A 22003-nucleotide genomic window follows, 5' to 3' on the forward strand; every position below is an offset into this window, starting at 1 on the left:
TCTCTCTCTCTCTCTCTCTCTTCTCTCTCTCTCTCTCTCTCTCTCTCTCTCTCTCTATCTGGGAAATTTTTGTTGTTGTTCGTTTTAATTCTCTGAGTGTTCTGGCATTTCCCTACTGTTTTTATGTCTTATTACTACAGAGATAAACATAAACCATGGATTATATTTTGAATATATACATGGTGGGATTTATTTATTTAGAAATGGGTTTATTCATATCAACAAATGCTGGCTCTCATGAAGGCTTTAGACTGCACCCCAGGCCTATAGATGTATGTCGTCCTTCCAATTTGGTTCAATACGGATTCCATGCTACCTCTTCCCTTCATAGCATTCTGTTGAGCTTGGGGCGTGTTAGTTCGGGCTATCGGAGAGGGCTGATTTGGCATACTTCCGGGGTCATGGAGTATCCTTGACATGCGTACTCCTCTGTCAAGGTCAGCGTTATTTTGTCCTTCACCTTTAACCCTTGGCACCGATTGCGACTGAATGGGATCACGGCCATACTTGACCAAGAGCCTTTTCATACGTTTCCCTCTATCTAACGCTGCGTTGTCTTCTCCTTCTGGTTTTACACGGGGTTCCGGTTTTGGTGTTCTGTAAGTTTGACCGTAGGCATGAATGGTGTCTCGCATGCCTCGGCCTCGACTTCCTTCGAATATGGACTCGGCTTCCGGTTTCACTCTTGGCACTCCTCTTGCTGACAATGGCAGGGTTCCATATTTGTGGAGGAGATTGTTCATCCGACCACCCTGGAATAAAACGAAACGGGAACAAAAAATAGAGCAGACAACATCAATTGAAGAGAGATGTGTGAACGTGTAATGGCATAGTCCAAATATTCTCATGGCAGTAAAGAGACTCTCCGAAGTTACTGTGACTAAAAGTGTAGCCAGGTTTAATGCCCGAGTGAATGCCTAATAACATTTATCATTCCTAACATTGGAAAACGTTCTGTAACGGCGTCGCATTGGACACGTGGTTAGCTTTAAAATTGCCTTTGATTCAAACCACTAAAAGCAGACCTGCCTATTTGAAAATATAAAAAGTCGAAATTTTCAGAAGATAAAAATTGTAGCCGCTATAGTAAAATTTTAAAATCAACAATTTATCCACTCAATGACTCAAAACACGTCTAAATCCTTAAAATTATGTAGTCTGGATCAACTTTCAATTTTAAATATTTTTTGATGACTTATAGATGCTCATGAAGTTCTGAAATTGGAACAAAAAGTTCTTAATTATACGAATTTTTCGTAATATAGGCAGGTCTGTAAAAGATGAATATTACAAGAGCGACGAAAACCATAATTGATAATCCAAGACGCTTCAAAGCTTTTGAATGGAAGGGAAAGGGCCTAAGGTGTCAGTCCACCAAATAAATTGGGCGGTTGATGACAACCTTTTATTATTTCACATTTTTCAGCCGAAACAAATTCAATGGAACCAGCCATTTTCCAACAAAACAGTCTTGGATTTTTGTTGTTAAAAAAATAATTATTTTAGTTGTTTTTAGTCTGTTCGTTTATTTTTTCGTTTGTCTGGGGGGGGGGGGGGGGGAGTTAAATAACAGTTTTTCTTTACTTTGCTTGATTTCAATATTGACAAATGGATCGAAACTGGAAGATAAGAGGAGTGATTTAGATTATATTTTGTTGTGGAAATCCTGAATCAGTAATTTGGTATCGAGGACAGGTTCAAGGGTATTGGAAAAAAAATTGAAGCTGTGAAACACAAGGATTCCAAAATCATATTTATTTCATATTATTATTTGTATAATAGGCATACTGTAGAAATTGTTCTCTTAGTTATTTTTGTATATTTTGATTATGGGAATAGTTATGTAGATAGCGTTATCCTTCTTTCACTAATATTTCGTCAAAAATAAACATCTTACGATATCTTCACTTACTTTGCTGACTTCTGCTGTGGCTGCCCCTTCAGGTTTGACCCTGGCTTCTCGCGGCGTGGGGCGAGATTTGGCGTATTCGTTGACGATGACCTTCATACGTTTCCCCGCGCCTATGGAAGCCGTGGCTTCTGCTTCCGGTTTGACTCGGGGTGGAGCAGTAGAAGGGCGTGGAGTGGCCGATCCTAGATAAAGATAAACATAAATTACAAGTACTCATCATTTTAAAAAAATGAAACTAAGGTAAGACCCGATAAAGCCGACGCCAGTCTTTAAATGTAATGGAATATATAGGACTCAACCTTATTCAAAAACGTTATGAAAAAAATAAATAAATAGAATATCCTTTATTCATCCCAATTTGTCTTTAGGGTCTATTGCAAGGGAAGAATGCAATAGCCCAGGCGTCAGCCGCTATGTAGCGCCGCAAATTGATCTATGGTTAGGTGACTTGCTCAAGGCGGGTGATCGAGCTCAGTGTCTTTCGGGTACGAAGTAAAGACCTTACCGCTGAGTCACGCGAAAGGAGATTAAAATGCTTTAGCATATTCAGTATTATGATGAAGTCGATAAATTTTGGTAGGGTTGTTTATATCAACCGGAGACTTTTACATAAGGTGTTTTAAAAAGGAGATATAAAGAGATATAACTGGTCAAAAAATCATCAGCTGTTATGGGGACAAAAGTAATGAATTATATTTCAACCGGTGAACTTCGCCCGAACTTCAAACTTAACTTTTCATCTAATTTGAATTTGCCCAAACACTTTCTATGTCGTGTAGTTGTATAAAAGCTAATCACAGCTGAACTAAACTACGTTGTATAATTCAAGGAATAACGGAATAAACATTTTGGTTTCGGTTTTTACTCTTAATAAATCTGTCATTGTCTGTTTATTTATTTATTTATTTATTTATCTATTATTTATTTATTTATTTATCGAGTAGCGAGGCATACCATTGAGTAAAGATGAGACTGTCCCATGCCATCCCAGTTTATAGTTGTCACAGGCGGCCGATGAAGGACATCTGGGGACGGGTTTACCCTCAACAATCAGCGGGGACCTATCGTCAAAGAGTTTCTGTTTTATGGTGCCCTTGTTTTTGATGAAGTAAGGCTCTCCTTCAGATTTAACTCTTGGTCCCTGCTGGGGTGAAGGTCGTGACCCATGACCTGGATAGGCAGCCAGGTTCTGTTTTCTTACTGTCATGTTGTTTGTTGTTTGTGACGTCAGACTCGATCAATGTGTATCATCTGGTCAGATAAAGTTGTTAGGAAAGACAAAGAGAAATGTGAATATGATTGAAATCGAAGATGTCAATTGAAGAGAAAAAGACGTGATGGTACACCTTCCTATTTTCCGGTTCAAATCGCATTGGAAGTGTGTAACCAGTCCTTCGGAGACTAACAATGGATATGTTTCATATTGAAGGATAAGTTGAGATAACTATTTAAGTTACAGGATGGATAGGTAGATTCTTATGATTACTGAGCGTGAAAGAGCTAGGATGGATGATTTAAATTGTTGACCAGCATTTATTTAGGCTAGAAAATAAGATGCCATCACTCTGAAACTAGAAAATCAGTTGCACAAAGTATATTATATTTATATCCAATCCTCCGGAGGACTGGTTTAACACTTTCAAGGAGATTGGAACCAATATTTTGACATCACATTATTGTTCCCAATTTATGTCAAATTAATAAATTAGTAAAAAAAAAGTATATATTTCTACAATGCATCAACTCGCGCTGATATGACCTTAATGTGTTGCAAGCGCCGTAAAACCCTTAAAAACAAAAACAAACAGAAAATGCACAGTCTCAACGGGATGTCATAATGCTTCATGTATCCCCCCCCCCACACACACAGGCCATAATATGAATAAAAACTACCATTATTCAGTACAATTCGCCCGTTAGGCGTCCTATGCACGACTGGTCACAACGACAAGCAACAGGCAGGCTAGGTTGTTTCGCCATGGGTTAGGCAAATTATACACATTGCCCCACACGACTCAGTAATGAAGTAATAACTGGATATGCAGATGTGGTCTTTTGGTATGACACTAGCCTTCGGATTGGAAGGTCCTTGGTTCGAGTCTCGCTCTAAGAGGCGCATAGTTGAGTCTTTGGGAGATGCTCTTTACTCACATCTCCTAATCGTATTCAAGTGAAAAATGAGTACCTGGCTGTAAACATCGTTGTCACTGTTGGAAAAAAAAAATGGACGAGTAATATCTCCTGACAGACGTCATGCCTCGTCCTACAGGTTAAGTGTTGCTGTTGGCCTGGGACCTCTTATAAAGCGCCTTGAGCAAGTTCATTGAATATTGGCCTATATATTATAAGCTCGTTTTCTTAAAGCTCAACTTAAGCAGTGTTAGGATATTATGAGAAATCTATAATCCACACACAGATGTAGACCATAGTTAAACGCAAATCATTTTGATGGGAATTTTATTGTGTTTTTCCCCAATCTAAATGTTAATTTCATTAATGGAAAATCGTCACATAATATGTAAATCAGCCAACTTATAATAACTTATAAAAAAGTCAAGACAGACTGTTCTAGCTAACGTCTACTACAAATTGACAAAACACCTTTCATATGTTTTGGTCAGAAAATCACTTTTGACTCTATACAGTGTCATATAATATAGATTGATTAAGATTGGTTACTTGCTGTCAATAATTCTTAAATCCGAGAATTTTAAAATGTAAATGTTGCTGCTAGAAGCTCGAAGAAATTAATAACAATGTGAACTTGAATGTAAATAAACGAAACAGATAATGTGGCGTTTCGGGTTTTCCCTTTATAAAACAAAAAAACAAAACAAAACAGGATTAATGAAATATTACAGACGAATAAGATAACATATGTGATAGCGGCGTTGTTAGGCTGAATCTCTCTCTCTCTCTCTCTCTCTCTCTCTCTCTCTCTCTCTATATATATATATATATATATATATATATATATATATATATATATATATATATAATATATATAATCATAACAATAATAAATGGCATTTATATAGCGCTTTACCCCGTTGTCACAGGCTCTAAGCGCTTTACAGTGATATAAAACAAAATATATTACAGTGAGACAAGTGTGAAGGAAATGTGATACGAATTCAATTTAACAACAACAAAATGTGAAAATAATATTGCAACATTATGACGTAAAAAGATAAAACTTTAAGCGAGATTTGAACGTTGTCAACGAATCCGAGCATCTCACGTGTGACGGGAGAGAGTTCCAAAAATGGGGGGCCGAAAATTGAAAAGACTGTTCACCTATTTTACGCAATGGCTTAGGTTTGACAAGGATTGATTGGTCATTGCTTGACCTCAAGTTTCTATTGGGGACATATTGTTTAGAAGGTCTTTAATATAGGAGGGACTGTTCGTGCTCAGGGATTTGTAGACAACAGTACAAATCTTATAGGCAACTCTTTTTTCAACAGGAAGCCAATGTAACTCACGGAGTATATATATTAATATTATATACTATATATATATATATATATATATATATATATATATATACATATTATATAATACTATATATATGTAATATATATATATATATGTATATATATAATATATATATGTATATATATATTATATATATATAATATATGTATATATATATATATATATATATATATATATTATATATTATATATATATATATATATATTAAAGAGAGAATAGAGAGAGAGAGAGAGAGAGAGAGAGAGAGAGAGAGAGAGAGAGAGAGAGAGAGAGAGAGAGAGAGAGAGAGAGAGAGAGAGAGAATACGACCCGACAGCGTAACTCCAGACATTGTATTGTTAAAACATTATAACAATTAATTTAATGCCAAACTGAAATGATTGGCAGGTAAAGTGGCAGTGACCCTTACATGCAATTCTTTTTTGTTGTTGTTGTTGTTCTTTTTTTTCTTTGTGAAATCTGTGTGTAAAGTAGATAAGAAGAGAACACACATTCATTGTTTACTCGGGGCCGTGGCCACCTATATGCTCAGCCTTCCGATCGGATCAAGGCGTTGGCAGTATTTTAGTATAATTTATCACGATGTTTTGGTGTGTAACGCCTTGAATTTCAACAAATAAACTTGTGTTTAACAATAGGGTACACTATTGTTATTGTCAAAGAACTGGTTCTAGTCTTCTTGGAAGTGTGAAAATAGTCCTCCAGAGACATGGACATACACATTACGCAACGGATCTTCTGGTATCAGAGTGTTGTCATCTTATTTTCTAGCCTGAATAAATGCTGGTCGTCAATAATGACCATCCATCCTCGATCTTCTACGCCCCGTAGTCATAATAATCTGCCTATACATCCTGTTACTAAAATAGTTATGCCACCAGATGATTCAATATTTAACCAATTCATTGTTCGTCTTCCGGAGGACTGGTTACAACTTCCAATTAGTTTTGAACCGGAAGAGATACTGGTGTGACGTCACGACTTCTACTCCCCATTGGGAATGGTGTTCACAACCCGGAGGGCTGGGTAGCTTGTTTTTTTTTTAAGATAACCATGATTGATATGGAAGCCAAAGCGCATCAGAAATCGTTCTTCATTTATTGCTACCCAAAAGATTAAGCTTGACGTCACCCTTATTCTTCTTATTCCAGTCAGTAGAATCGGGCACATTCTACTCAAAATATTAAACTGAACATTTTGTGACCCACGGTTTTAATCTGGCATAACATCGAGGTAACCCAAATGCCTAAAAGTTGACATGATCAGAGATTCTAGCCTACAACTTACGATCATTCAGTCTGTTGAATAGTGCATCTCAATTTTTTTTTAAAATCCAAGAACCTACTTTTTTAAAACCATGAATTTAATTATCAGCATCTAAATCCCCTCGACATAATCCCTGTTTAATCCCCTCCTTACCACCCATAGGAAAATCGTCACATTTGTTACGATGCAGCCAACATTTTTGTCATTCTAATTTCTTTTGTACATCGTAATATTAGAAAAAAATGTTTGCTATAGTTAAAGTATATTCACACTGTGTTGAAGAGCTCGTTTAGCAAACATATTTTGTGAACTAACATATTTTGTGTTTGAGTGAAATAAATCTATTTAGACGTCTATGTATAGGTTGGGTGTGAAGTTTTGGGGAAACTCCGGAAAATGGCCGGTATGGAGAGAGTTAAGGCGACGGGTCACATTTCTGTGATGGGTAGAACTATAATTAGATATTGTCTTGACAGTCACTGAACGTTTTACTGAATCAGACACCATCAAGACTCCCTTACAACCCATGCATGACATGTCCACATACATATCAATGAGCAGGCCATTAGTTGAATCTTCTACATCAGCAGCAGGTGGGCGTCTTTTTGCAAATACTAACGAAAGAGTGACATTGGAGAGGCTTCGTATAGGAACGATACAGAAAATTGACGTTTTGGGTACAAACCCTTCGTCAGCACAACAATACACAAATTATTGTGGAAAACAAATAAAATAAAATACAAAATAACTTGTATCGTCTGTGCTCAATGGTGGTTGAATGAGTCTTTTTGCAGTAGCACGTTAGTGATATCAGCAATTGCCAACTTACTGCCTATGTCAAATAAACCATGTGAGAACTTTTTTTGGGAGGAAGAAGGAGGCAATCGCAGCGATGGGAATATACTATTCAAAAGTGGATCGGAATGGAAAAGGTAAGAGGGAAACCGCACAGAATAGAATAGGGTGATTGCACCAAAAAAAAAAAAAAAATCAAAAAAATAAAAATATAACAAATGATAATAGTAATAAATAAAAATAAAAACAGTAAATTTCTTTCACTGTACACTTGGTTAGAATTCATTCATACCTTGGTCGTCTGGAATTATTATTGTAAAGTACCTTGTCCAAGGACACATCACCATTGCAACAAAAAAAAAATTTAAAAAATCACGAATTCATTGTAACCAATTCAAACACTTATAGATAGTATGCGCTTGGCTAAGAAGCTCATAACATTGCCATCCGGAAGTATAACGGACCAACACACAAAACTATGTGTAACCATGAACTTTTATAGTCTGGTTAATACAGTTTAGTGAGAATCACTCACAAACGCGGATGGCAAAATACAATAACAAACGCTTGAGTGACGTCATCTTCATTCTATCTATAAATCGCTATACTTTACAAAATAGGCGAGAATCCGTGAAACACTCTGATGGCAAACACATCACCTTTGGATTGTTGTGAAGACACTTGGATATATTCTCTCATTGAAATGTATAAATCTCGATGCCCCACACAGTGTTACTGGTAAAAAGTAGGTGTCGCTTATCAAATAAATGCCAAATTTGTGTTGTAAAGCGCCACGTCCAAGTAAAACGTTTAAAACATTATCAGATAAATCAACAATTATTGCCACTTACCTTTTCCAAATTTGAATAACCCTCAGTTCCAAGTTTTTCTCTAACTCTCACTAGGTCTATGATTAATCATTTTACAATTCGTTTTCACTTTAAATAGTCCACACACATAAACGCATATCAATACGACGTGTATTAATATTATTATAATTATATATAATTATTTTACTCCATTTTGACTGAAGTGTAAAACACTTGTGTGAATAAATCAAAGCGACCCGATTTCACACACACACACAGTAAAGAGTGACTTAACGCCCAGACCACAACACACTTCAACTATAAACAAATTTGTTGCCTCAGACTCTAAAGCCAGACACGAATGCTGATCGGTTATCGATCACTCTCGATTCACACAAAAGGTAGGCCTAATCTCACGTGTAAAAATGGCCTAAGAACGTTAGCTAGGCGTGCAGATTCGCTTTTCTTACAGATCAACCGGATGGCTTATGGATTAATGGTAACGGTTTTGAAAATCAAATTGAAGTCGTCGTAATGTCAGATTTTATTTTAAAGAAAGAAAGAAAAACTTGAGCTTGAGATTTTTTAAAGGTGTTTTTTTTTTAATTTTAATTTTTAACAGAGCAATATCCATTAAACGTGCTCAAAGCGCTTTACAAAGGGTCCCTGATCAACAGCAACTTGCAAAATGCAGAGTGAGACATGACGCCAGTTAGGCGATCTTCCCTTTTTTTCTTCCGACAGAGACAATTCTGTTAACGGCCAGGTACTCATTTTACACCTGAGTACGGTGGAGGGCTGTGGTTAAAGAGCATTTTCCAAGGACTCAACCCATGCGCCGAGCGAGGCTCAAAAGCAGGACCTTCCGATCCAAAAAGGCGAGTGTTCTACCACAAGACCACAAAGCCGCACAAGAAAGAAATAAAGAGAGAAATTGAAAGAGGATCAAGAAGCCTTTGGATAATTGTACGAAGAAAAAAAAAACAATAATAAAACAAAATACAATGAATTTAAATGTGATGAAATCTATCTTAATAATTTGTTTCGAGAAAAGACAAATTCAACGCAGGTACCAGTTGCAGGGCAGTGCCCGACGTGTACATGTATGCAGGTCTGACATCCGAACGCACTTATGGGCCTAGTTTAATATTGCTGTAATGGACAATATTTTGCGCCTTTTTGAGATTTCCATGACCTGCAAATAAGTGGACGTCGGCAGCAGGCTCCAAGAGAGCGATACTCCGTACTCCGAAAAAAACAAACCCCAAAACAAAACACGTAGGTATTTAAATGTTGGCCACATCAACAACTTGTCCTTCAAATATCGATGGACTAAAAATGACTGTCATCTTGTCAAAAACGGTCAAACCCGGGACTTCCGTGAATTTAAAAAGACTATCACAATAAGAATACATCAATCATAGTAATCAATCTCTTAAACGAAACAGTCTTAAGATGTTTCTTAAATGTTAGAACACGAGGGGATGATTTTGATCAAAACCTAAGAATGTTCCACAGGTATGATCCAGCTGTTCAAATAAAAGCTCTTTGTTGAAAAGTACTAATGCAGTATATTATTTCTTTTAATACAAAGGATTCTGGTGATCTTAAACACGGCTACGTATATTATGGGCTTCAATAAGGTCTTGTAAGTAACAAGGACCTACATTAGTAAAACATTTAACCCTCTCCATACCACCTACAGCAAAATCGACACATTTGTTAGGACACAATATACATTTTTCTTACCAGATTTATTTTGTACATCACGTACTTTGAAGAATGATCTTTGTTTAATCAATAAGAAAATAATGTTGTTTTGTAGAGAGTTTACTTGAGTTTAAAATATCAATTTTTCTGCTAGGTAAGCCTGCCATTTTGGGAAAATACTGAAAATGATCGGTAAGGATAGGGTTAAAGGCGTATAAAAGAATGTTGTGCTCTGTTTTATACTGAACAGGGAACTAGTGAAGCTCATAATATATTATAGTAGCAGTAATAGTAGTGTCGTATGGTCTTCACACCTCCAGGTGTGACTCATTCAGCCATTTGATGTAGTCGTCATCAACAGTAATGTGATACCTTTAGTTTTTAAGTGAAACTAGTCTGGGTGCCTTATTTTGTATCTTCTGTATTCTAAAAGTAGTGGGTTGGTTACCTCGGCCTCAGTGCAGTAATCCGTCTGTTATTTTTTTTTCCCTTTCAGATCTTCTGTCAAAAACAACAATAGACTCATTGAAAGCCTGGTTTTATTAGCACATGGAGTACAGTTCTTTGTAGCAGACTAACAGGTAATATTATATGAACTGTGCTGTCCCTCACGTGTTTTACAGGTGTTGTGTTGCCAGCGATATTTAACTTTAAAACAATAAGAGAAGTAAATAAATACAATAAAATAAAAAACACCGAAAAACAAAAAAAACAAAAAACAAAAAAAAACAAAACAAAACAAAAACAAAACAAAAGAAAACAAAACAAAAAACAAACAAACAAAAAACAAAAAACAGACAAACAACAAAACAAAACAAAAACAAAACGAACAAAAACAACAAAAAGCAAACAAAAAAAAAAAAAAAAAAAAAAAAAAAAAAAAAAAATAAATAAAAACAAGACAACAAAAACAGCAAAAATAAATAAATAAATAAATAAAAACAAGACAACAAAAACAGCAAAAATAAATAAATAAATAAATAAAAACTTCACAAAACAACACAAAACAAACAAAAAACGCAAAAGAAAAACAACGTAAAATAAATAAATAAATATTTAAAATAAAAATACATAAGATTAACAAAAAGGGAAAGAATTCTTATAAACAATATAATTTGTAAAAATTCATCATTCCAAATTCCATGGCAGTGCCAATGTGATTGTTGGACGATTCCTGGAATAAACTTGAAATTTGACACCCGAACATTTGAAAACCACATTCCAAATTATAGCAAAAGATACACAGAATAAATTATTGTACCGTGTTGAACTCCAAGCACACAGCTAAGTTAATAATACATACCAGATTATGGAACTTTTAGTAGTCTTCAGATGAGACATTTGAGCACCAAGAGAGTGCCAATCTAAGCCGTTGATCCTTTTACAACAGTAACACACTTTACAGCCAGATAAGCTTATCTCTGTTATTCATGTTCATCACCCATTTGGCGAAGGAGGGGGGGGGGGGGGGGGGGGGTAGAACATAACGTTTTCTGAATTGTTCCTGCCATTAAAACACCGTTGTTTCTTTCAATTGATCTTGTTTCGTGTGAGGTGAGAGGGCGGTATGACTGGGGAGAAAACATACGTTCAATACTTATCTAACCAGCCTTTATCACGGTGTATTCCAAATACCCCACTCTTGTTTTTACGTATGTGCGTGCATTATGGACGAAAGGGTATGTACCGTCTATTCTTATCACTAATCACGCACAAGTGAGCATCGTTGAGCGGATGACGCAGTGAAAGCGGTTGACTATGACAAGAGTTATCAAAAATCTCGGCTCCCATTCAACTCAAATCTGACCTCATATAGTGATAAACATATTTTTTAAAAAGAAACAAAAAAACCCCCAAAAAACAAAACAAACAAACCCAAAAAAAAACACACACACACACACACACACACACACACAAAAAAAACAAACCCAGCACAAAAAAAAAACCAAAAAAAAAAAAACAAACAAAAAAACAAAAACGTTTATTTTCGGGTAACCCCCCCCCCCCCCCCTCCCCCTCCAAAAAAGCAACAAAAAAAAAAAAACCAAAAAAAAAACAACAAACAAACAAAAAACGTTGCCACAGAGGCGAATTGAAATGCATTGTCAAGTCTTCATAGGGGATTTCATTTCTACCCGAGAGGCCCAGGTTCGAGCTCCGTTATTTTGGCAACCTGTTTATTCCCCTCCCCTTGTCACCCTTTCTGAGCTGCGTTGGGGTTGATGCAATGAGAGAAGACAAAGACACCCCCCCCCCCCCCCAATCCTGCGGTTGAATAAAGGGTATTTGATTTTTATTATCTGTAATGAAAATGTGCAATAAAATGTTAATATTCATTGATTTGGTTATTTTCCCATTTTAAACGGCTTATAATAGGACAACCAAGAGAGGAAACTCCACCATTTGTTTTTGTATCCAGACATTACACACAATGAGATCATAACAGTAATCTGTATTGATAAATTATTGTCCACGGTCCAGTTAAGCCGTAGACCCTTCTTCATTACAGTCGGACGCGATGAAGCAGGATCTCAATACTTACAATACACTTTCTTCGAATAAACAATGCGATAAAATTACTTCTCTCCCACCCCCCACCCCCCATTAATTCTATTGTAAAAATGATGCTCTGGGGTACCTGGCAGGGAAGGAGAAAAACCAAGGCAACCAAGGGAAATGATGGGGAGACAACATCAGATAGTGGATTGCACTCGAACGTGGCTGGCTGGCTGTTACAACCAAAAAAAAAAAACAAAAAAAAACACAAAACACAAAACAAAACAACCCCCCCAAAACTCCATCAAAACAACTCAAAACAAAACAAACAAGAAACAAACAAAAACAAAACAAAACAAGACCAAAAAAAAAAAAAAAGAAAAAGAAAAGAAAACAACCTTCCGTCCCAAAAACAAAGAAAATAAAAAAACAACAAAACAAAACAAAAAACAATACACCAAAACAAACAAACAAGCTGAACGACATATGTGACCCATCGTCTCAAAGCGACATCATGTTGAGATAAACCAGATATTAAAAAGTCAAATTAAAGTTAAATAATTGATCATTCTCCTCATGAATACATGTAAACTCAACCCAAGTCTGATATTTTTGGCTAGTAATTCAATTTGTAGCTCTTTGATGATCATCCTTGAGGCGGTGGGTCACATTTTGACAAATGAAAATAGAAAGTAAGCTGTGAGTAAATGTGTACCTCTTATGCCGACGGTCAACGATACTGCTGGTTTAGTGTGTTAGACTGTAAGCGGTAATCTTTTGTGTGTCGTGTGCTTGTGTGCACCTTACGTGTGCACCTAAAGGACAACCATGTAATTGGGGGGGGGGGGGGGGGGGGGGGGGGGGGGGATCAGTGCCCTAAACCAATGGTGGCACTTCATGATAGCAGCTGATAAATTCCAAATGAAGTCAAGTATAATTGATGCTACGCGTCTAGGTAAAATACTCATAACATCCGCCGTCCGGATATAACGCCCCAACACACATAACTATGTGTAAATTTAAATGATTATACGGTCTAAATGATAGAATTTAGTGAGAGCTAATAATTAAAATGGCTGTCTAAAAACAATTAAGATAAAGAGCTGAGTGACGCCACTTTTGTTCCATCTATTCTATAGATAGTATGCGCTTGGCTAAGAAGCTCACAACATTGCCATCCGGAAGTATAACGAACCAACACACAAAACTCTGTGTAACCATGAACTTTTATTTTCTGGATAATACAGTTAAATGAGAATTACTCATTTGTGAACGGCAAAAAAAAAAAAAAAAAAAAACCAAAACAAAAAACAAAAAACAAAAAACGATAACAAAGACCCGAGTGACGTCAACTTCATTCTATCTATACAAACCAGGCAGTTGGCTTATCCTCCGTCAAATGCTGATAGTTACCTTTACTTTCCATCTAAATACATTCCGCTCATGGAGCAACCTACGTGCTGCTATCAATAGTATGAGAAATATTGAGGACTTTCAAAAATGCACCATAGACTGTTTTCCATTTTCTTTTAGATAAGTACATCAACAGCCATGGGATAAGTTGTGCGGCTATGTCGTCTACTGATCTGACACTCGCTTTCGGATCGGAAGGTCCTGGGTTCGAGCCTCGCTCGGAGCATAGTTGAGTCCTTGGATAAGACTCTTTACTCACATTCTCTCACCGTACTCAGGTGTAAAATGACTACCTGGCCGTCAACAGCGTTGTCTCTTGTCCGAAAAAATTGTGATATCGCCTAACAGGCGTCATGTCAGGTCCTACATGTTAAGTGTTGCTGTTGGCCATTGTAAAGCGCTTTGAGCACGTTTAGTGGATATTCCTCTGTATAAAATCTCAATTTTTTTCAATTTAAGTTCAAGTTCAAGAGTCTATTTCAGGCTATAGGCATGACATCTATCTGACCTATATTATTTTAAAATTTACAATACTAAAGGATAAGTACATCAACAGCCATTGGATAAGTACAGTCAAACCTGTCTATAACGACCACCCAAGATCAACGGCCAAAGTGGTCGTTGTGGACAGACGGTCGTTCTATACAGGTGAAATGATGGGGCGTGAGGGTGGGGTGGGGGAATGTACACTATCTTAGCATTGGAATCTGTCACGAGTCATCATCTGTTATTGTTGTTGTTACTGTTTGTTTATTATTATTATTATTATTATTATTATTATTATTATTATTATTATTATTATTATTATTATTATTATTATTATTATTATTATTATTATTATTATTATTATTATTATTATTATTATATTATTATTATTATCATTATTATTATTATTATTATTATTATTATTATTATTATTATTATTATTATTATTATTATTATTATTACTATTATTATTATTATTATTATTGTTATTATTATTATTATTATTATTATTATTTATCTAAAACATTTGGTTGTTTGCCACATGACATAATAATTAGCAAACATTCAAAATATGAGGTAGCACAAAAATCTACAATGTTGATAAAAGTAATTTATCAAAAAAGAAAACAACAAGTTAAAATTGGAGAAGTTGAGAGTCAGTGGGAAGAAGTTTAAAAAGGGGATGCCACAGATATCAATTCTAGGTCCATTGCCTTTTGATATATTTTTTATAAATGACGTACATAATTTTATTTATAAACGATTCAGCCCTGCAAAATCATATCGACGATAATACACTATCCTACTGCCATAAAGATTTTGAAACTTTATTTGATGTTCTTGAGCGGTTAAGCCAGATCCTTACTAATGAATTCCATATAAATTGCACAAAGGCCAATCCAGACAAGTTCCAGGCTCTAGTTGTAGGCAATATGACGCAGAATAAGTGCCCAGTATATTTAATATTGATTCAGCAACAATACAGCCGTTTTATTAAAGAACACAGTATGTGCTATTTGGCTAACATTGCATAGACTGTGTTTTTAAAAACAACGACAGAAAACCACGGGAAGATACTGTAAGGTTACTTTGAATTGATATTGTTTTCCAACTAAAATTTGACTTCCACATCAAGGAAATATACAGGAAGGCCTCTCAACAAATAAATGCGTTGAAATGGTTAGGAAGATGCCTCTCCGAACTAAATAAACTAACAATTTTCCACATGTTTATTTTATCAAATTTTAACGTTTGTCCACTTACTTGGCACTTCTGCTCAAGAGCAAATACGAATTCAAAATATGGCAACAGAGACTTTCATAAATCTTCATAAATTATCCCCAAAATGTCTCGAAAATTTGAGGCACTTTCAAAGAAAGAAAATATGATTTTAGGCACACCAATACTGTTAATATGCCCCAAAAATCAAAACAATACATTTCTGTACACAATCCTTTCGTTATGCCGCTGCAATTTTGTGGAGTAATATGCCAGAGCCAGAGTCTACTTAAAGTACTCTACAGATGTCACTGGCCAGAGCACATAAGAACAGAAGCATAATATATGAATAGAATATAGCAGCTTCTTAAACCAGTTCAGAACTGTGTTCTAATCTCGTAAGTATTTTTAATATTCATATTTAATAAAACTGTGAGAGATGTTGATTTTTATGTATAATATATTGAACAAAGTATATTTTAAAAAATTCTTATATCGATGATAAGACAAGAAGGGCATACTGATTTTAAATCAGATTTAATTTTAAAATAGACTTAATTATTTTCTAAAATATATTATTTGCTTATTTTCTTGTTAATTTCATAGTTGCTTTGTATAAAAGATGTATGCATAATATGTATTTTATAAGGACATTAAATATTGTATTCAATTAATGTTTGAGAGAGAGAGAGAGAGAGAGAGAGAGAGAGAGAGAGAGAGAGAGAGAGAGAGAGAGAGAGAGAGAGAGAGAGAGAGAGAGAGAGAGAGAGAGAGAGAGAGAGACATCAATAATATCTGACCCTAAATAACATGATTCTCGAATTTAGGTCAGGAAGACTTTTGTTCCCACAATCCCAGTTGCTCATGACAACTTCCGGTTCTGGCAGACGAGAAACTTAGTGAAAGTAGACGAAGTCTGTGATACCTTTCGCTAGCAAACCTTGTTTACTCATCGTTGAAACAAAATAATTTTGCACTGGAATATAAACCTGATTTATCATCGGTTTCACCGGTAAGTTGCACCACCCTGAACTTTGTTAATCTTATATTGGTGGAAGCCGAAGGAAACTTTTTTACCGAGGATCAGTCGAGAGTTTTTATTTTTGAGAGGGGATTTCTCAGCATCAACTTTCGTTTTCGAACGACGGATCAATAAGTGCAGTTTATGTGAAAACGAAACTTATTTATCGAGGTCTTGTGATGTATACTTTTCTAAAAACGAAATCTGCTCATGTAATGGAAACTAGTTAAGTCAAACTAGTGAGTCTAGACCAATGGTCAATTGTTTTGCGATGCATTGTCAAAACAATCGTGAGTTCAAATCAAACAATGAACAATATCTCATTTTCTATCATCACTTCACCGCCGGCACCTGTTGAATACAATTAAAATTATGCAAGGATTGTTCACAAAATAGAAAATGAATTTAATTGAAATATTATCGATTTACTCATGTTGCCAACAATGGCAAAACAAAATGTTGATTACTTTGAGAGTGTCTTGCCTGGCAATGTCACCACGGAGAAAGGCGACTGGGACTGGTGACTCACTTTTCACTTTATCATTACAGCAAACACTCTAGCAGACCCCTTCGTTGCAATTGCAAGACAGGATGATAATGCAGTTCATTTTTATGCTTTACATGAAATAAGTACTATCAGTTTTGATAAAATTATGAATTTTGATTCACCGCTGCTTTGTCAAAGTCAATCTGTTGCTTTTCTCAGCTGTTTGATTCAATTTTTTTCCCAATGTCTTTTTACTTCGAAGTGAAGCTCGTTTCTTTTGTTCGAGTGAAAGAACTTTATAACGAAGATAAGAAGGACGTGATAAGTAGCAAAAAAAAAACAACAAACCAACCCAACAAAAAACAAACAAACAACAAAACAATCCCCCCCCCCCAAAAAAACAAACAAAAACAAAAAAAAACAACATAAAACCACATCAGTTTAATGTCTGAGTAATGTATGGAAGAAATGTTGTTCTAAAAAATATATAAAACTCAGTGCCTGCCAGAGAAGTTCACCATTTTAACACTCATATAAATTAGTAATTTCTGTATAAGAATTCCAGTTGTGACAAATTACAAATACTTTTTATTTCCTGATCATTTATTTACAAATTTGTTAATGGGGAAGTCTGTCATCCTTCAAAATGACACTGTGTTGAAATTGATGCAAATGTGAGCTGAGAAAATTGCATGGCAGACACCAATTTGTCGTATATAAACTAAACAAATTATTCTTTTCAACAGGAATAATTGTGTATTAGGAACTTTATGAAATCAAGTTAGAAATTAGTTGTGAATCAATTTGATAACAACCAGTCAGAGTATTTTATCTGAATTTGAATTGCATAAGAGGGTTAAACAGACAAGAAAAAACGTTGAACATGGAACCGACCCTGGTCTCTCTGCTTGTCAAATTTTATCAGCCCCGCCTCCTCCTTCCTTTTTATATTTGGGCAACAAATTCTACGAGAGACTGTTCTGTCATATTTTTTCCTGCTCACATTAGTTTATACTGCATTTTGAAAGAAACCATTTTTCATATACTTATGATAAGGTTTTATGACTTTACCCTACTACACTGATATGTTAAAAATTATAATATATCGCCCCTCTATTATCCATGCATCATTTTGGTACTTTATCCCAAAAATTGAAGTTCCATTGTTTTCTTGATTCTGATGTCAGGTGTGATGATGACAAATATTATATCAAGAGCTATTTGACTCTGACTCTGTAACATAAAGAACTAACCAATCAATTGCAGTTTGGTTTTGGAGACTTGTAAGCTATTTATTATAAGTAATATAGGGCTAGGTAAACCATCTTTTTCACACCTTCCACCGTAAATATCCCAATTATTTACCAGGAAAAGCTTCTCACAAGTTACTCAAAATCAGATAAGCAATTGAGTTGCATTGATAGGAATGGGTTTAGAAGGCGTTTAGATAAAAATTAGATCAACTAACGTGAATTGTGAATTATGTAAGTAAGTCGGTCAGTATTTAATTATTTTTAATCAGGTCACAATCAAGTGGAGAATGATAGGCAATCAAGGGGAGCAATTTAAAAATAAATCAATGTAAAAATCGTATTTACAAAATGGTTTAGTAGTCATGGCATTGCACCTGTGGCACAGGGTGAATCTGAGACCGATGCAAACAATTTCAAACAAGCACATTCCTCTACATACATTATTTGGTTAAATGAAACAAAGTGACAAGCTAGTCTTTCTGTTCCGATCCGGGTCGAATTGGATCCGTCAAGTTGGACTGGAATCGCTATAGAGTTGATAGGATCGAAGTTGAATGACACAGAGGGAGAGGCAACAAAGTGAATATGAATTTTGATGCCTCTCCGCAAACATAAACATATTTTTTTTAATGCCTTATATTTCTCTTATGCTCCTCAAAAAGTTGTCAGACAGTTTTGTTGGCTGCTAATTGCTTTTATGATATTTGATTTGTGAGCAGATTTTTTTTTGGATTGGTGATTAATAATTTATGATATGATGTCCAAAGATTTAAATGTTGATATCAATATCAGTTATTTGTTTGGATTACCTACATTACTTCATCGAATGCCTAGGTGATGACATGAAAAGACGTAATTTGATTTAATTTATAGTGTTTAAGTAGATTTTAACATTTAACACTTTTTTTCCCCTGAGTTTGGTGAGGAAATCTAAGTTAATCACCTTTTCCAAGAACACGAACTTTGCACTGATCACAAAAAGGCTTGAACTGGTGACCCACAGATCACAAACAAACAAGCCGCACAAAAACCCTTTTTAAAACACTCTTTCCAAAAAAAAAAAAGAAAGAGAAATAAAAGAAGACACATTGCTGTGTGGAATCGTGATTCTTAACATTCAGATTCTCAAAACATCCAAAAAAATGTTCACATGACCATTATTATTTACTGTATACCTTGTTATATTGCCTATGTGAAAGACAATTCCACATCGCCCTAGGAGACACCATGAGGGAAGCTAGGAAAGTGAGGATTGGAGTCCTTCAGAGATCTGTTTGGGCACCATTGTTATTTATGTCTTCATTAGCCACGTGCGGAACACTTTCTTAATGAGGCTGAGATATACGGACAACTGGGCCCTTATTACTCAAAGTAAGGTCTGGACCCATCTCGAGAGCATACTCAGTGAGGACATTACCAATTCAAGATCTACTTTGACATGTGGTACCTAAAGATGCACACTTCAAAAACTGTAGCTGTCAGCTGCATTCCGTCTATACAACAGCTGGCACACTGGAAACTGAACGTTCTTGTCAGGGACTGTGTTCTCCCATATGAGCTGTATCATAAGTATCTGGGGGTTATGCTGGATCACAGCCTTACCTATTGGGTTCATCTCGAAGGTGTTGCTCGGAAGAGAGTGAAACGCAACAGTCTTCTTAGGAAGCTGGCGGGAACAACTTGGGGCACAATAAGGCGCTCCTGACAACTTTTGGCACTATGCTATTCCACATGGAGTAATGCTCTCCAGTGTGGGGCAGGAGCAAGAACGTGGAAAAGGTTGATGTAAAACGTCGCAAGTCTATGCACTGTGAATGCTGGAAACAACGCCTAAAGAATAGGGCCTGATAATGGCAGCAATCCTGTCCCCAATGTGAGACAATTATCAGGCACTGACTTAACAAGATGAAGAGGGGAACTGGGGAACCCTATCTCAGATGCATAACGGACGATGCCCCCGAATTGAGTCGGACAAGGCCGATAGGACGAATTTGACCCCTTGTTGGCGTGGAGACGTAGACTCCTTGAAACTCGGAGAGACGTTGCCAGGCTTCTCTCTGTACCAGCAAGAGGGGGCAAATCGACTGAGATTGAGAACCTGTCTAACGGCAGCAACACTGCATCAGTGGGCTTTTTCAACCTGTCCCACATGTATGCGTTGTGGACAAGAACCTGAACAGTAGTGCATCTAGTCCAGTATTATGTTGTGACGAGGCTACTGGTCAGGTTTGCAACTGTACACAAGTGCGGCAATGATTTTGCTGTCCTGATTGTGTTGAAGGGTAGTGAAAGTGTAAGGTAGAATTAAGTGGCGAGTGGAATTTCCCTTCTACTGCAATAGAACATTAGTCTCCTGGGTCTACTCTGCATTAGTTTACATCCTCACTATCTTTCTACTTCCCTAAATCTTTGATCTTTTCAACATCTTGCTTTGGATTGAGACCTTATGGTTTGCCTAAGCTCTGTCTGGTGTCCTTACTGGTGGTGTGCAGAGGTCCTTCCGTCTGTCTGGTGTCCTTACTGGTGGTGTGCAGAGGTCCTTCCGTCTGTCATTCTGGATTTTATATGAAGCATTCCCATTTTTATTGTTTTTGTTGTTGACTGAAGAAGGTATTTGAAATTGAAATATTCTCCGATGAGCATTCAGTTTGACTCCCTGGAACCGCCATCCAAGAAATATATGGTATTGTCTGTCCAATGAATTGTTAAAAAGAAATGTTTTTTTTTTTTTTTACTTTTAACAACCGTAAATAATTGACACATTTAAAGATTAGTTCTCTGAGTAGACTCCATTTTGATATAATTGAGGGTTTATGGGGAAAAAAATGCATTAAATTACCTATACTATTACTACTACTACTACTACTACTACTACTACTACTACTACTACTACTACTACTTCTACTACTACTACTACTACTACTACTACTACTACTACTACTACTACTACTACTACTACTACTACTACTACTACTACTACTACTACTACTACTACTACTACTACTACTACTACTTACTACTACTACTACTACTACTACACTACTACTACTACTACTACTACTACTACTACTACTACTACTACTACTACTACTACTACTACTACTACTACTACTACTACAACTACTACTACTACTACTACTACTACTACTACTACTACTACTACTACTACTACTACTACTACTACTACTACTACTACTACTACTACTACATACTACTACTACTACTACTACTACATACTACTCTACTACTACTACTACTACTACTACTTATATATACGATTATTATTATTATTATCATTATTATTATAATTATTATTATTATTATTATATTTATTATTATTTATTATTATTATTATTATTATTATGTTTTGTCGTTGTTGTTATTATTATTATATATATTTATTATTATTATTATTATTATTATTATTATTATTATTATTATTATTATTATTATTATTGTTTTAATAGTAATAATGATGATGATGATGATGATGATGATGATGATGATGATGATGATGATGATGATAATAATAGTAGTAATGATAATAGTAATAATAATAATAATTAATGCTAATAATACTACTACTACTGCTGCTACTACTACTACTACTTCTACTACTACTACTACTACTACTACTAC

General features: G+C 35.6%; 2 protein-coding genes across 7 annotated transcripts in view; one reads left to right on the forward strand and one right to left on the reverse strand.

The window, feature by feature from the left end:
• Window positions 1–165: 165 nt before the first annotated feature.
• Window positions 166–11104, reverse strand: LOC144980990 (uncharacterized). 5 transcript variants are annotated; one of them, XM_078929032.1, is made up of 4 exons: window positions 10439–11104; window positions 2867–3163; window positions 1913–2094; window positions 166–752 (listed from the first exon to the last, which is right to left on the reverse strand). In XM_078929032.1, exons 2-4 carry the CDS (start codon window positions 3117–3119, stop codon window positions 219–221), a joined length of 969 nt encoding a protein of 322 aa, XP_078785158.1. In that variant the 5' UTR covers window positions 3120–3163; window positions 10439–11104; the 3' UTR covers window positions 166–218. The 5 variants fall into 5 exon arrangements, with proteins under 5 accessions (XP_078785158.1, XP_078785159.1, XP_078785155.1 ...); XM_078929033.1 differs by lacking the exon at window positions 10439–11104 and adding an exon at window positions 9354–9470; XM_078929029.1 differs by lacking the exon at window positions 10439–11104 and adding an exon at window positions 8323–8606.
• Window positions 11105–16484: 5380 nt separating this feature from the next.
• Window positions 16485–22003, forward strand: part of LOC144980993 (peripheral plasma membrane protein CASK-like) — a 463618-nt gene continuing 458099 nt past the window's right edge. The window contains exon 1 of one of the 2 annotated variants that reach the window (XM_078929038.1): window positions 16485–16615. The gene's annotated coding sequence lies outside the window, so the exon portion shown is untranslated. The remainder of the gene's footprint in view (window positions 16616–22003) is intronic. The other variant, XM_078929036.1, reaches the window with a different exon arrangement.

The sequence above is a fragment of the Berghia stephanieae genome, chromosome 10, assembly GCF_034508935.2.
Source record: "Berghia stephanieae isolate SIO BIC M18660-M18661 chromosome 10, UCSD_Bste_1.3, whole genome shotgun sequence".
Lineage (NCBI taxonomy): Eukaryota > Metazoa > Mollusca > Gastropoda > Nudibranchia > Aeolidiidae > Berghia > Berghia stephanieae.

Coding starts and splice junctions, on each gene's coding strand:
- LOC144980990 (XM_078929032.1), bottom strand. CDS start 3,119: ATGACAGTAAGAAAACAGAACCTGGCTGCCTATCCAGGTCATGGGTCA. Junction 2,095..2,866: donor AGTCTCATCTTTACTCAATG/GTATGCCTCGCT, acceptor ATCTTTATCTAG/GATCGGCCACTCCACGCCCT. Junction 753..1,912: donor CCACAGCAGAAGTCAGCAAA/GTAAGTGAAGAT, acceptor GTTTTATTCCAG/GGTGGTCGGATGAACAATCT.